This window comes from Barbus barbus (genome assembly GCF_936440315.1).
Source record: "Barbus barbus genome assembly, chromosome: 7".
Classification (NCBI taxonomy): domain Eukaryota; kingdom Metazoa; phylum Chordata; class Actinopteri; order Cypriniformes; family Cyprinidae; genus Barbus; species Barbus barbus.
In genome coordinates, this window is record NC_136735.1 from 36,769,821 (window position 1) to 36,785,205 (window position 15,385).

The 15,385-nt window shown below is 32.5% G+C and overlaps 1 protein-coding gene across 1 annotated transcript in view; it reads right to left on the minus strand.

Annotated features, from left to right (window-relative positions):
* Window positions 1-15,385, minus strand: part of LOC306872567 (prostaglandin F2 receptor negative regulator-like) — a 36,831-nt gene that overhangs the window by 4,477 nt on the left and 16,969 nt on the right. Inside the window, exons 5-7 of the mRNA XM_079421174.1 lie at window positions 11,799-12,221; window positions 8,862-9,251; window positions 6,896-7,003 (exon numbers count right to left, since the gene is read on the minus strand). Of these exons, the coding sequence (XP_079277300.1) occupies window positions 6,896-7,003; window positions 8,862-9,251; window positions 11,799-12,221 (921 nt within the window). The remainder of the gene's footprint in view (window positions 1-6,895; window positions 7,004-8,861; window positions 9,252-11,798; window positions 12,222-15,385) is intronic.

The window sequence follows — 15,385 nt, forward strand, 5'->3', positions numbered from 1 at the left end:
GCAAGCTTAACTTGCACTACTCTGTGTACAGGGAGCAGTCAACACTGCTTAGGGACCCTGTGACTTTAGTTATGCTTTTTTTCCCTCTCAATATAATACAATAACAGTGTGTCATAAGAAGATATTAAGTTTCTAATCTACCTCCATATGGAGCATAAAAAGCACAGAAAAATGCCTCTAGATTCAAAAATATAACCAATTGAGGACATGTTTTTAGGACTGCAAATCTCCAAAAAACCCTTTCCTTTGACATGCATTTATTTAAGGATCCTCTACCGCTTTTTTTCTAGCATAGCTTATTATCATGGCGGTCATGCCAAGATCTCATCAAATTGCAAATCTTTCAGCTCCATTTCTTGCAGAAGTCTTTTTCCCTCACTAACACACACTGGTTCAAAGAACTAAAGATCAATTAGAAGATGTGGCATGTCCTATAAAAATAACACTTTCTGTCTCCCATCGCTGGAACGGCAATGAAATGCACATCTATGCGCAGAGAAAGAGAGAAAGAGATGACTAGAGAGCCACGATGGTCCCAAACTAGCAATTAGACTGACTGTATGACGACCCACTGCTGTCAAACCCACGCGCTGACTCAAAGACCTGAACACAACGGCCCTCTCCCCATTACACAGGCCGAGACAATGAATGTGGGGAAGAGGAGGAAGACGGAGAAAATGAGAAAAACCAACCAAAACATTGCAGGACATTAGCCTTGATGAAACATTTCTTGCTCTTTCATAGTTCAGGAAATCATGACGCATTCCTAAGAATGCTGTAAACCCTGAAAACACTGTAAAATTATGATTTAAACAGCTTTACAGCTAATATAGTTTTAATAGAAGAATGAATGTAAATGCAATAATAGATCAATTCACGAATAAATGCATATATAAATGAATAAGTGCATAAATGTATAAAATATAAATATATAAACACAATATATTTATAATATGCACAAATCAATAAATGTACACATGCATAAATGCATACATAAAATGCATAAATACATAAATGCACAAATATAGAAATTAATGAATGAATGAGGGCACACATTTAGATACAAATAAATGCACAAACAAATAAATAGATAGATAAAATAGAAATAATTAAAGAGATCAAGAATCAACTTCTCAGGTATTTCTCCCAAACATAATAAAAAACAGACATAACTGAGTCCATAATGGACAAAGAAAGAATACAGAGCTTATAAAATAAATGCGAGCACACCGAGGAGATTTATGTGACATTACTGGAGTCTTTTGTTCCGGAGAATCATCAGAGAAGCAGGAGACTCTCCATTTAATCTCAGTGCTGTATGAGAAACAGAGGAGTTACTACAGACCTCACTGGTGATTTTTCAATCCGGTGGGGAAGATATAAAGAGAACAAAAGTGCACTGACCTGGAGCGCAATAGATTTCAGTCATATTCGATATCCTGCTAATTACAGTTATTCTGTGGAGTTGTCAGAGGATTGTGGGTAATGTTGTTAATTATAAGCCCAGCGCTCATGTTTGACCAGGCTGCTGTTGTACAAAAAGAAATCATTGGATGCCAAACAGTCTCATTTATAGCGATGACCATTTTGCATGTTCAAATGTTTTTTGTTTTTTTGGTGAAAATAATAAATCCAGTAATAAATCCAATAGCATTTTTTTGAGTGTGAACACTAGTAACAGTAATCAGTGGATGATAATGGTAATGGCAGCGCTTTATCTTCATGACGTATCGAGTCGTTTGAGATAGCGAGACGCTCTCAAGCAGAAATGCTAAGGCTCTATTATTCCTCCCACGATCTCCTCGATCCTGTGTCCATCCTGAGCTAATGTGTGTGGAGCTGAGGAAGGGTCAGGGGCTGGAGCGGAGCAGACCTCGTGAGATACGAGCTGACGGACGAGCACACATCTGGCCCGAGGGACTCATGAATAGCGCGAAGCCATTCGATTTAATGTGCTTAACCCCAATGATTTGCGCAAGGGTCAGGGATTTTTGTGGATCCTTTAAACACACATGGCAGTCCTCTGAATGTAAAGGCCTATTCAAACTCATTTCCGCTGTGACACAATTTTGAAGTCAATGTGAAATGAAAAAGTTTGTCTTCGTAATCTTTATCAAATGAAATAACTATGACCACCTCAGGACGCGGTTTTTTGTTTTCAGTTGAGGAGAAACAAAACTCTCCGGCCAATAAGATAAATGGAATTTTTTAAATTAAATAATATTAATAATAATAACAAAAATAAATATATAATATTTAGAAGTATATAAAAATGTATATATCAAATACATCAAATAAATGTATAACGGCAAATTATATATGTATGTGTGTAATAATATTAAATAATAACTGAATTTCAGAATACATTTTTATTATAAATTATATTATTTTATTTTATTATTATATATTATAATTTTTTATTATAAATGATTATATTAAAACATTAAAATCAAAATATATTAATGCAAAATATTTAAAAACTACTGATTTTCATAATTGTTTTTCTTAATACTTAAAGCCCGATAATCATGATCTCAAGCATGATTTGAGATCTGTTGAGGCTCCAGATGCTCTTTGGAAGAAGCAAGAAAATCTGTCCGACTGTAAAAAGAGAAAGTTCCAAATTGAAAGCTGATTTTGCACCTTTTATTTTCAGTGTGCTGTCAGACATTTCAACCGTATATCAGGAAGATGTCTGGAGGAAGAACTAAAGGCACATCAAGGTGGTGCAGATGCAGAAGCTTGACTCGAACCTGCTCTTTTCTGGGACAACAGACATCCAGAGCCTTACATAAAAGACAGAAGATGGTTATGAAGCCCTGCAGCCGAGGGGAAGTACATGCTGTTCATCCCCTGAGATTACAGTGTTACTGATGTGGCAAGACTTTGGCCTTAGGAGGAAATAAAGCAGCGGAGAATGAGATCTATTAGAGGAATGATAGATTACAACGAGCTAAAGCATCCGTACAGATAAAACAACACGGCAGGATCTGTCTCCAGGAAAGGTTGTTCATATTACAGCTGACACAATCTGATCTAATACTGTACTAATAAACACAAACGCATAACTAAACATATACAGAGATATAAACATGCGCACAGAAAAGAAAACTCACAAGAGATTTCACTCAGTCCTTATGAGTGTTGTTATTAACTGATTAAAAAAAAGTTAATTGAAATAAAGCTGAAATAAAATAAAATACAAGTATTAAATGAAAAAAATTAAACATACTATCATACTTTCTAGATTTATTTTTTATTTACACATACTTATTACATTTCAAATTTGCACCTAACATACTGAATTGTCCATTTTGTATATTTGTACATTATTATTATTATTTATTTTTTAAATTATGATTATTACAGTATCTGTGTCCTGTCCTGTGTCTGTCATTCTGTCGCACTGTGGAGCTACTGTCACTAAAACACATTCCTCGTATGTGAAACATACCTGGCAATAAAGCTCTTTCTCATTCTGATTCTGATTCTGAACATATAAGATTAAAACATGAGATGAAATGTCAGAATTGAAAGTGAGAAATTTGGGAAATTGTGAGATAAAAAGTCAATAAAAAGGGGAAAAATGTAAATGATGAGATATAAATTCAGAATCGTGAGATAAAATGTCAGAATTATGAGAAATAAATTCAGAATTGTTCGAAAAAAGTCAAAATTGCGAGATAAACAGAATTTGATAAAAAGGTCAGAATTACATGAAAAAGGTCAGAATTACAAAATAAAAACACTATAAAAACTAAGAATTTGAGGGAAAAAACGGCATGAATTGTGAGATTATATTTTAGTTTTTATTCTATGCAGAAATAAGCTTTAATTGTTCTGGTACTGGCTTATGCACAAAGAATGCTTGAGATATTAATCTAAACTAGGAGCTGCGTATATTTTGAAAGGTTCTTATGAAGCGACCTAAACTAAGACTCATAAATAAGAAGTTATGCAGAAGTATAAACACACCTGAGGCGAAGCGCTGCAATAAATGGCTTGTGTTTGTGCACGTTACCTTGTGCGGTTCTCAAACAGTTTTAATCTAACAACAGAAATCACATAATACAGTATATATATCTGCATACGATACAATAGCTCTTTGAGCTGCGTCTACATTATAAATGATAATACATGACGGCTTGATCTTGAGGCAGCGTGACATGTTGCTGCACGCTGAAAAACACACACAGCGTGACCCAGTTTCACATGACATTAGCTTATGAAGTATTTTCCCAACATTAGACATTCATTTCCACGTTTATGCTGCAATAAAGGCAAGCGCAGACACGTCTGAACCCAATCCTCCTAAAGACTCGTTTATTTCCTCGTTCTGACCAACATTTAACTTTGAGCAGGTTACAAATAAAACCGTCATCATAAAGATGAAATCTGGAATTTTTTTGGGTGTTGAAACACTTTCTCATACTTCAGTTCAATGAAAGTCACTGTAAGATAACTTGGTCATCATAACTTCCTTTACTTCGACTTTATTTTTACTTAAAACCTATATTTTGTTTTTAATAAAAAACATAAAAAATCTCAATAATATAAAAAAATATATATATAAAATAAACTAATCATTTAAAATTTTAAAAAAATATATAATGAGTAAAAGATAATGAGCAACCACAAAACAAATGCTTAAGGACCCGACATGAATGAGTTTAATTTGCGACAATGAAGTACAGTATTTCTTTGGTATTTTTCAAGTGCCATTTGCAAAAGTAACTTCTCAAACCAGCCCTATTTGAAATTCAATTCATGCACTGACCTGTGAGCGACAGCGGCAGATGGTATAAATGGATCAAATTAACATGTCACAAGTTCATTAAAGTACATGAATTAGTGAAGTTGAATGACTGCTCACAAGTGTAATGCAATAAAGATATATTACAGTATGACATGAAATTGTTTAAATGATTTTTGGATATCACCATGCTATTATTTCAGTTTTGGCTAATATAATGTATATTATATAATAATACAATATATATTAATTATATATATAATACAATATAATTATAGTTGAACTAAAATTAAAATGAAAACAGAAAATATAAAAACTAATTCAAAATATTAATTTCAACTATAATAGATGGCAATACATAGACTACTTATTTACCAAAACAGTTGAAAAACTAATCATGTTGAAAAACTAACGCATGTCATTTTGTTCACTATAAAAATCACACTAACATATTATGGTTATAAAAGGTTCTGACTGTGACATGAAACCAAATCAAACGTGACAGGTTTGCTGTGATGGAGAAAGAAAACTCTCTGTATTTGTCTATATATCTCTCAGGGAATCTCTCCCAGCACACATGAGCCAAAAAATCTGAATTAAGATATATATACTGGATGATGAAGAGGACCAAAACTCTGTTTTGACTATATCACTTGAGCAAATTTACTCCTCCAGTGTGAACATTATATGAACACTGTATAACATTGTATAAACACACCTAAAGGAAGTAAAACATGGAAATGGATGATAAATCAACAGTAAAGTGTACCGAATGACTCAAAGCCAAGATCTTTAGGGTCTGGGAATAATAAAACACTACAGAATAAAATGTTAGAATAGAAACTCCTGTTAGATGTCAACAAACCAGAGTGAAGGTGTGCTCACACACACACACACACACACACTAGTGCTTGTTTCCAGAACACAGATCCTAATTCAACATGAGGGCAAAAGCCCATCTGATGTTAGCTGATCTGTTATTATTGCACACATCTCTGGTCTCGCTGTGAACCTGTTGATTTTGGCTGATGTGTGGAACATCTCAGGAACAGGGTTTGCATGATTTTCCTCAGCTCTCGCAGAGAAATGAGTGCCGTCTGATAGTGTTTAATGAACAAAGTAAGGCTGATAACAGCAGTCAGCAATAACATAATATAACCTAGTTATTCATGACCTGAGTTTAGTAAAAATAACTCATTTGGCATAAGATGAACCGTTTTGAACTCAAAGTACTAATGCGATCTCTTGCCAATGTGATGTTTTTTGTGTAATGCTTCATTTTGATTTGTTTTAGCATCGATGTGATGAAAATGAAACTAATGTCAATGAGTTTCTATATCAGATTTGGAGAAATGTAGCATTGCATCTCTGTCTCAGCAATGGATGCTCTGCAGTGAATGGGTGCCGTCAGAATGAGAGTCCAAACAGCTGATAAAAACATCACAATAATCCACACCAGTTCATCAGTTAACATCTGGAGAAGTGAAAAGATATAAATCCATCAAGACATTTTTAACATCAAAGTGTTGCTTCCAGCTAAAATATGAGTCCATAATCCATAATAACGCTTCCTCCAGTGAAAAAGTACATCTCCTGTCTTAATGATGGATTTGTTTCTTACAAACACGTAGGTTTTGGCTTCACAAGACATTAATTGATGGACTGGAGTGGTTTGAATTACTTGTGGATTATTGTGATGTATTTATCAGCTGTTTGGACTCTCATTCTGACGGCACCCATTCACTGCAGAGCATCCATTGCTGAGACACTGATGCAATGCTACATTTCTCCAAATCTGATGAAGAAACAAACTCATCTACATCTCGGAAGGCTTTAGTGTGAAGACATTTTTAGCAAACGTTCATTGTTTTTGGTGAACTGTTTCTTTAAAAGAGGAACAATTTACCTTAGAAGCAAAATTGCATAAGATGAAAATAATGTATCTTGAATTTTTTGTTTCTTATGTTTTAAACATGAATCTAACACGCTTTACTTTATGTTTAAAGAAACAAACTACAACATTTAAAATGTTTAAACTGATAAATAACTTACACCAGCAGTTTAAAGTTATTCATATTTAGCATTCACCTGTGTTTTTTCTATTTCATTTGTGTGTTGATCAGAAAGAAAGGTGTAACTCGCCTGTAGTTGGAGACGTGCCGCTAACACTGACGTCACACTCCATCTTCACAGTTTCCCAGGGGAAAACACTCGCTGTGTCTGAACTGATGGACACATCAAACGTGGGACCTTGTAAGAAATTATAAAACAGGACAAAAATAACATCATTTAAGTCTTAAAAGATAGACATATTAAAGCATACTGTATATTGACCAAAAGCTGTTCAAAAGCTTAAGATCCGTTACATGATTTTGGAAGAAGTCTCTTCTGTTCATCAATGCTGCATTTATGTGATCAAAAATAGAGTAAAAAAATGTGAAATATTATTACAGTTTAATATAACTCTTTTCTATGTGAATATATATTAAAATGCAATTTATTTCTGTGATGTGCAGCTGTATTTTCAGCATCATTACTGCAGTCTTCAGTGTCACATGATCTTCAGAAATCATAATAATATACTGATTTACTGCTCAACAAACATTTCTGATTATTATCAGTGTTGGAAACAGTTGTGCTGCACAATATTTTTGATACATTTAATTTCAACTTAAAAATAACAGCATTTATTTGAAATATAAATCTTTTAAAGCATTATAAATGTCACTTTGATCAATTTAATGCATCTTTGCTGAATAAACGTAATCATTTTCAGTTCAATTAGTGTAGTTTATTAGTCTAATTATAGATGTAAGGTTACAGTTGAAATCTAACAGAATTTAACTGATGTGTGATCACAGTTGTGCATATGCCGGCTTATCCAATTAGATCTTTGAGTCATCATTATACACCAAGCATACATACATCATGTGCCATAATGAATCATAGGGCGTACAGCTTAATGATATCTTATCAGATTTCACACATTTGCAGTAGGCACAGTCCCTGTGATCAAGCACATATAGTGCATTCACTTGTTCTTCATTATCACTTTGTTTTTGCTATAGATCAGAGTCTCACGTTCAGCTTGTTGAATGACTCATAAGTGTTGCATTTATCCTCCTGTGAAGGTTTCTACAAACGTCCAGCTGTGTGAGAGGTAAACTACAGATACTGCTCACAAACAAGGGACATCACTACAATTTATACTTACTAGCAATATCTGATTTTTTAAAGAATCTAATTATTACTGAGATTTTAAACAAATGCTTTCTGTTTAAAATATAACTGGATTTAATTTAAAAAGCTGTTCATCCTCACAACATACAAAGAAGAAAATAAAACAGAGTCGGGGCTTGTTATCGCCAACTACCTCACAATATGATTTACTTAATTTCCTTTTGATCTCAGGGTAAAATTATAATTTTACTAATGACAGTACTCAATGATAATAATAATAATAATCATTTTAATTTGTAAAAGCACTTTTCTCAAGCCCAAAGTATTATAAGCCAAATAAAGGTAAAAAAATAAAGAAAATAAAGAAAACAAAATAAAATAATAAAATAGAATACAATACAATACTATATAAAATTTTAAATAAACAAAATAATAAAATAAAATAAAAATGAAACACCGAACACCTTAACTGATTTTTTTATTTCGTCACAAAATGTGAACTACATTATTGCCCTGCTCTAATGTGCTGAATTTGATTTTCTGTAAATAATAACAACAATAATAATAATAATAATAATAATAATAACAGTGTAATTGGTATTGTTATTTTATTATTGACAATAATTTTAATCATTTTATCTAATAATAACAATAATAATAATATTGGGATTATTATTAGAAGTATTTTATTAATAATAATAATATTAATTTTAATAATTTTATTTGTAAATGCACTTTTCTCAAATCCCAATTGCTACAAGCAAAACAAACATGAAATATTAACAGAAAATAAAATCCAATGATACACACGTTATATAAACAACAACAATTCTAATCAAAAAGCATTTCATGTAATTTCATAAAGTTTTAATGGTAGAAATGGACATGTTTTTGTGAGATTCACCCAAATATATCTTATATTCTGTACCTTTGTGTATGAAATCGATCTGAACCTTATTGGACACTCCCTTGGCCATCTCAACCCAGTCTTCCCCGGGCAGCTTCGTCCAGGCCTTCATCTCACACCAGTAAAAGCCACGATCGGTCACCTGCACTGCCGGGATCCGGAAATGGAAATCCCTCTTCCCGGTCTTCACCAGCATCAGGTCCTGGTCTTCCTCCAGCTGCAGAACCATCTCTGGGCCCAGAGAGGCCAGTTTGCGGCTGGGTGACCCAACAGCCTCCTCGGTCGAGACGAGGATGGAGAAGGCGCTTCCCGGCGGGAGGTTCTGGACGTGAGCCTGGCAGCTCATCTCAAACTTGGAGCCGACAGCCACAGCTTCACGGAGACGCCGGGCCACGACACCGAGAACAGGACCTGAGGGAGACACATGAGGAGAACAAAACACATCTCTATTAATAGTGTCTTTAAGACAGCAGTGAGATTAAATGGAGACTTTAATTAATGTACATGAGGTTTCTCTCCTCAAACTGTGCTCATATTGCTTATTTTATATTTGCTCTGCAATTAAAAGTTAGAGACCTCAGTCAGGGTTATCATTGTTAACTTAAATGGAAACTATTAAAAAACATTTTGTTGACTGAAATAAAATAAAATAAAATTAAACTAAAAATATATTTATATTATATTATATTATTAGTTAGAAATGTTGCCTAGGGCACCTAAATTAAATATGTTCAAGATCTAAAATTAGCTAAAAACTATAAAAACAAATCAAATTAAACAAGCAGTAATATTTACAAATAACAAAAACAAATAAAAATGCTAAAAGCACATATCTTAATTACAAAATAATAAATAAATAAATAAAGTAAAATTATTATTTTTATATATTTAATATGAATATTATATTAAATATTAAATAATACAAATAAAAATATTAAATAAATAAAAATATAAAAAAATTGTTAGATTAAAATAATAATTAAAATTTAGTATTATATAATATTAAAATAACACTGATATTAATGTGATCTCAGCCGCTATCCTCATTATATTGCTGCAAGCAATATAAACATTAAATATTAACACAAAATCAAATTAAATGATTCACCAAACAATACAATAAAAAGGTTAAATAAAAGAAATGCAAAAACAAACAAAAAAAAAAAAAAATCACCATTTAAGATTATGTGATGATGATGATGATTACATGATTATTATTATTATATTAAAAAAAAGGTAAAAAAAAATTAAAAGTAAAAGAAAAAAGAAGAAGAGGAGTAGATTAACCATCCAAATGCATAATTACACTACGATACAATTTGCTTAATATTTCTCCTTTTTGGAATAAAATTGGGAGATTTGGAGAAAATAAAACAACAACAATAATAAACGCTTCAAGCATTTACCCAGACCTTTGTCTCTGTGTTGATTTCTCCTAATTAATTTTCAGCTACAATATTAAGATAAATTTAAAACTTAAATAAAACATAGCTGAGAACTCTGAGCTCTGAATGATCGACATCCAAATATTATGCAGAAATATAGTCATGATGCAACACACTGCATTCACTTTTTATGCAGCTACAGAGAGCCATGTCTTCTCGCTCAAAGTTATTGGTCTTGAATTGCATAAGACAATGGATTGGCAAGTCTCTTGGAATATTAAAACGGGTCCCAATATAAGAGCCACAATGTTAGATAATGGCAAAATTATGCCAAATGTTTTTAGATGTCATTATAGCTGCAATTGCAGCTGTGTAACTTGATGCAGCAACAGTTTTGAACAAGCGTTCAGCATGTCAGAATAAACTGCACCCTGTGGAGAAATGCATCAGTCCAGCAGCTCACAAAACACATCAGAATATAATACAAATGCATCATTTGTACATGAAACGGAGAATTCCCCATTACAGAGACGGCGCTGGTTAAAGTCAACGGGTGCAAATGTTCCATGCATATGGTTATTCCTTTCAGGTAATTATAGAAATGATGCAGGGAATCAATGTCATGTGTCAGACCAGAATAGAAGCGTGAACATTTGAGCTGCAGTACTCACAGGTGTCTGAAACACACTAGACACCTTTGATATTTCACATACAGTGCAAACTAATCAGGGAAATGTAGTTTACTAGTCTTACTGAAACATGTTGCATGGTCTTGTAATTTTCTTCTTTGGGTAAACAGACTTTCTAAGATTACGTAGTCATCCAAATGCATACTTACACTACTTCACAATACGACTGGTTTCGGTTTTGACCTTTTGATTGTGGAAAAATGGTTGATTATAGTAATATTAATACTGTCATTATTAATAATAATACATCTGTGTGTAAAAGAATTTTTCACGAAACAATATTATATATACATACACACATATACATATAATATTAACAAAATAAAATAAAAATAAATAAAATAATTATTTATAATTTTATTAATAATATAAATAAAATTAATAATAAAAAATAAAAATAAACTAAATAAAATGACATAACCTTCAAAATACTTTAACTACCTCACAATATATTTTGATTCACTTTTGTCCTTATGATTTAGATTTTTTTTTTATTAATAGCATTATTATTATTATTAATAATAGCATTATTATTATTATTACTACTAATACTATCATCATCATCATTAATGTTGTTGATTAACAACAACAGCAATAATAATACCTTTAGAATAAAAAAAGTTAAATAAAAATAATAATAAAATAAAATATTTCCAAGTGCATACTATACATACCTCATGATCTTATTTGATTCACTATTGTCCTTTGGATTTTGGAATAAAATATAGTTTATATTGATATAACAATAATATAATATAATATTTATACAAGCAAAATAAACATTAAATATTGCAATTCAATGATACACCAAACACAGTAAAATAAAAAGGTTAAATAAACAAACTAACTGTGAAAAATTACCATCCAAATGCATGCACACTTACGCTTGTTAGCAAAGCTGACTTTCAGCGCTGGGGTCACATGCTCAGCAACCTTTTTCCAGTTCCCATGTCGAGACGGTACCCATGCGGTTACAGCACATGTGTATTCCCCGGCGTCGGTGTCCGCCGTGCGAAGGAGGCGGAGCTTGAACACGGAAGGTTCTGTTCGTGTCACTGTAATAAGCCCCGCCTCCACACGGCTCTTGTATGTCTTGCCTGGCACAAGGTTCCCGTTCTCATCCAGTGAGGCGATAGTGTGAGTGGATACCGGGACGTCACCGGGCTGAACGTTTCTGTACAGCCACGACACTCCCAGCCGCCCGCTACGAAGGTTCGACACGTTTGTGACTTTGCATTCCAGCTCCGTCGGGTCACCGGAGAACTTTGCATTCACAGATGAACTCAGAACAACAGTGTAGTCTGGATCTGAGAGAGAAAGAAAAAATACTCAGTTAAACTACATTTTTGTGTTGCACATCAATTTCAGATAAATAAAAACAAATAAGGAATGAATAAATAAGATTTTTTTTTTGCATTTTTAAGGAATGCTGTGCATTTTAGGGTATTGTTCTGAGTATTTAACTGAAGTTTTGTGTCCACATTGTGTTCTTATTTTAGTCATTTTCATGATTATAAATCAACATTCAAGCCCATTTTTGACTGGCGAAACAACTCAAACCATGTTTGTTGTGGAAAAAAAATAAACACACATCAAAACTCACAAAATAAAAAACTAAGCAAAGTTATGAACAAAATAAAAGAAACAATATTAAAACAAACCTAAAAAGATGTAACAAAGCGCACAAAACAAAACATAAAAATCTAAAAAGCAATATAAAAAACAAAACACAACAAAACATTAACAAATTAACAAATATGACTAAAAAAAATTAAGCAAAACAAAGAAACAAATAACTTCAACAACATCAAAACACACAAAACAAAAAGCAAAGCAAGGGCAACCAGACAAAAATTAAAAACAAAAAAGCTAAACAAACAAAAACACACCAAACAAAACAAAAAGCCTTAACAAAAATATCACAAAAAAAATGAAAAGCAAAAAAAAAAAAAAAAAAAAAGTCCATAAACAATCACACAAAACAAAAACGCTAAAAAGCAAAACATGCAAAAAAGCTAAAAGGGAAAACAAACTAAAAACATAATGCTTAAAAATTACACAAAACAAAAAAAAAATTAAAAAAATCCCACAAAAGGCTAAAAAATAAAATAAAGCAAAACACGAATATAAAACTATACCCTAATAAATCACACAAAGCAAAAAAAAAAAAGTGAAAGCCAAAAACTAAAAAGCAAAACAAACAAAAAATACAAAACAACACGAAAAAGCCCTAACAAACTAAAACACAAACCAAATAAAAACAAACATACAAAATAAATAAAAAAAGCCTTAAAAACACACAAAACAAAACTAAAAACCCCTAACATAAATCTCACAAAACAAAATAAAGCAAAACAATAAACAAAACTAAGAGCCCTCAACCAACTAATCAAACAATAGCTAAAAGGCAAAAAAAAACTAAACTAAACTTAAAAGCCTTAAAACAAATCACACACACACACACACACACACACACCCACACAAACTACAAATCAAAACACACAAAAGAAAACGAAAAGCCCTAGAAAATCACACCAAACAAAAACCCCTCAAAAAACACAAAACAAAACTATAACCAAAACAAATCAAATCACACAAAACAAAAGGAAAGTGGAAAGAAGCCAAAGTGACTCAGTCCATGTTTGTTGAACAAAAGAAAGCTGGATAATTCATTAACTATGATGTCAACTGATTCTTCGCTACCAAAAATACATTTTAAAAGTCTTAGAAATGTGGGACAGTATAAGTGTTCCTCCCAGTCCTCCAAACATCGGCTCACGTGCACAATCACACACACTAAAGGTGCACGCTGACCCTGTTTCCAGGCTCTCGGCTCACCAGTGTCAAGTGTTTCTGGGCTTCGCGCCCGGTGGGCAGTGAACGACTCCCTGCGTCGCTTCCTATACAGCTGGGACCTTCATGCATGGGTGAGCAGTACTAGAGACTCACAAAGACTTACAGTGTGCCAAAGAAAATGCCGTTCTCCCACATATACAACCTCCAAATACTCTCAGAACGCAAATAGCTCGGAAAAACACATGGAAGAGGAGCAGGACTAATGAACAGCATCCAGATGCTCACTCACAAACACAACTGACTTGAGCCTCATTGGTGGTGGTGGGTTTTGCGTTAAGCTTTTGGACATCACGCCGACTGAGTCACTGGGACCATCTGCGCTTTGTGGCTCTCATCCGCATCACTTCCTGTTCGATAAGCTCCTCCCACTTACAGTGGAATAGTACACTGACATTCTTCATATGCATCAAGGGTTCATTCACTTTACATCTGGTTGATTCTGATAAAGACTTATCTTGTGTTGAAATTTGGAGACAAAATACTCTAAAAGTTCCTAAAATAGGTGCTCAATGGGATAGTTCACCTAAAACATTTAGTCACCCTCATGTTGTTACAAACCTGTATGAGTTTCTTTCTCTGCTGAACACAAAAGAAGATGCTCTAGAGACTGTTGGTAAGTGGTTGATGGTAGCCATTGACTTCCATAGAATAAAAAAAAAAAAAAAAATTCAATGGAAGTCAATGGCTGCCGTCAGCTGTTTGGTTACCAACATTCACCAGAATATCATTTTCTGTGTTCAGAAGAAAGAAAGAAACTCAGAGGAATAAGTGGAGGGTGAGTAAATGATTACAATTTTCATTTTTGGGTGAACTGTGCCTTTAAAAGGGCAGATAACCAAGTTCAGTTGGCGATCAAACTTGACCCTTTGAAAACTAAAAAATGACCTTTTAAAACCGTCTTAGTGCTGGTTACCAGTGTAAGGCAAGTTTTGGGCACCACGACTTTGATGGAATGGTTAGCTGCTTTGGCAACTAACTGAATTAAATAGCTTTAAGTTGAAGTACTAAAATTCTGAAAATTAAAAAAATAACTAAATTAAAAATTAAAAGCTAAATAGAAACATTAAATAATATTGTTTAGACAAATAATAATAATAATAAAATTAATTAATATGTTAAAATAATAGAAAAAATACAAAAGAAAAAATTACAGGAATAATGTAAACTACAAAACACTTTTATTATTTCAACTAGTTGTTTGATTTTGATATAAAAAATAAAACAGAAATGATAATTACTTAAAGCTATATATACATAATAATAATAATAATAATAATAGTAAAATCCAACCCTACCAAAAAAAAAAAAAAAGAAAAAAAATACTAAAATTAAAGTTACAATGAAAACTGAAAATATAAAAATAAAACCATTTTAAAATATAAATAAACACTTATATAATAGCACGATAAATAATTATAATATAATATAATTATAGTATAGAATATAGATAATACTAAACTAACATTGGTTAAAACTGGCTTAATATTTCTTCTTTTTTTTCCCAAGAGTTAGCTATTTACTTTTAAAAGTTAGTTACTTAGTTTGTTCCTCCTGCAGAAGACCTTCATTATTCTGAGCACAGTTTGGTTATGTGACTTTTTGGGATGGAGTGAGG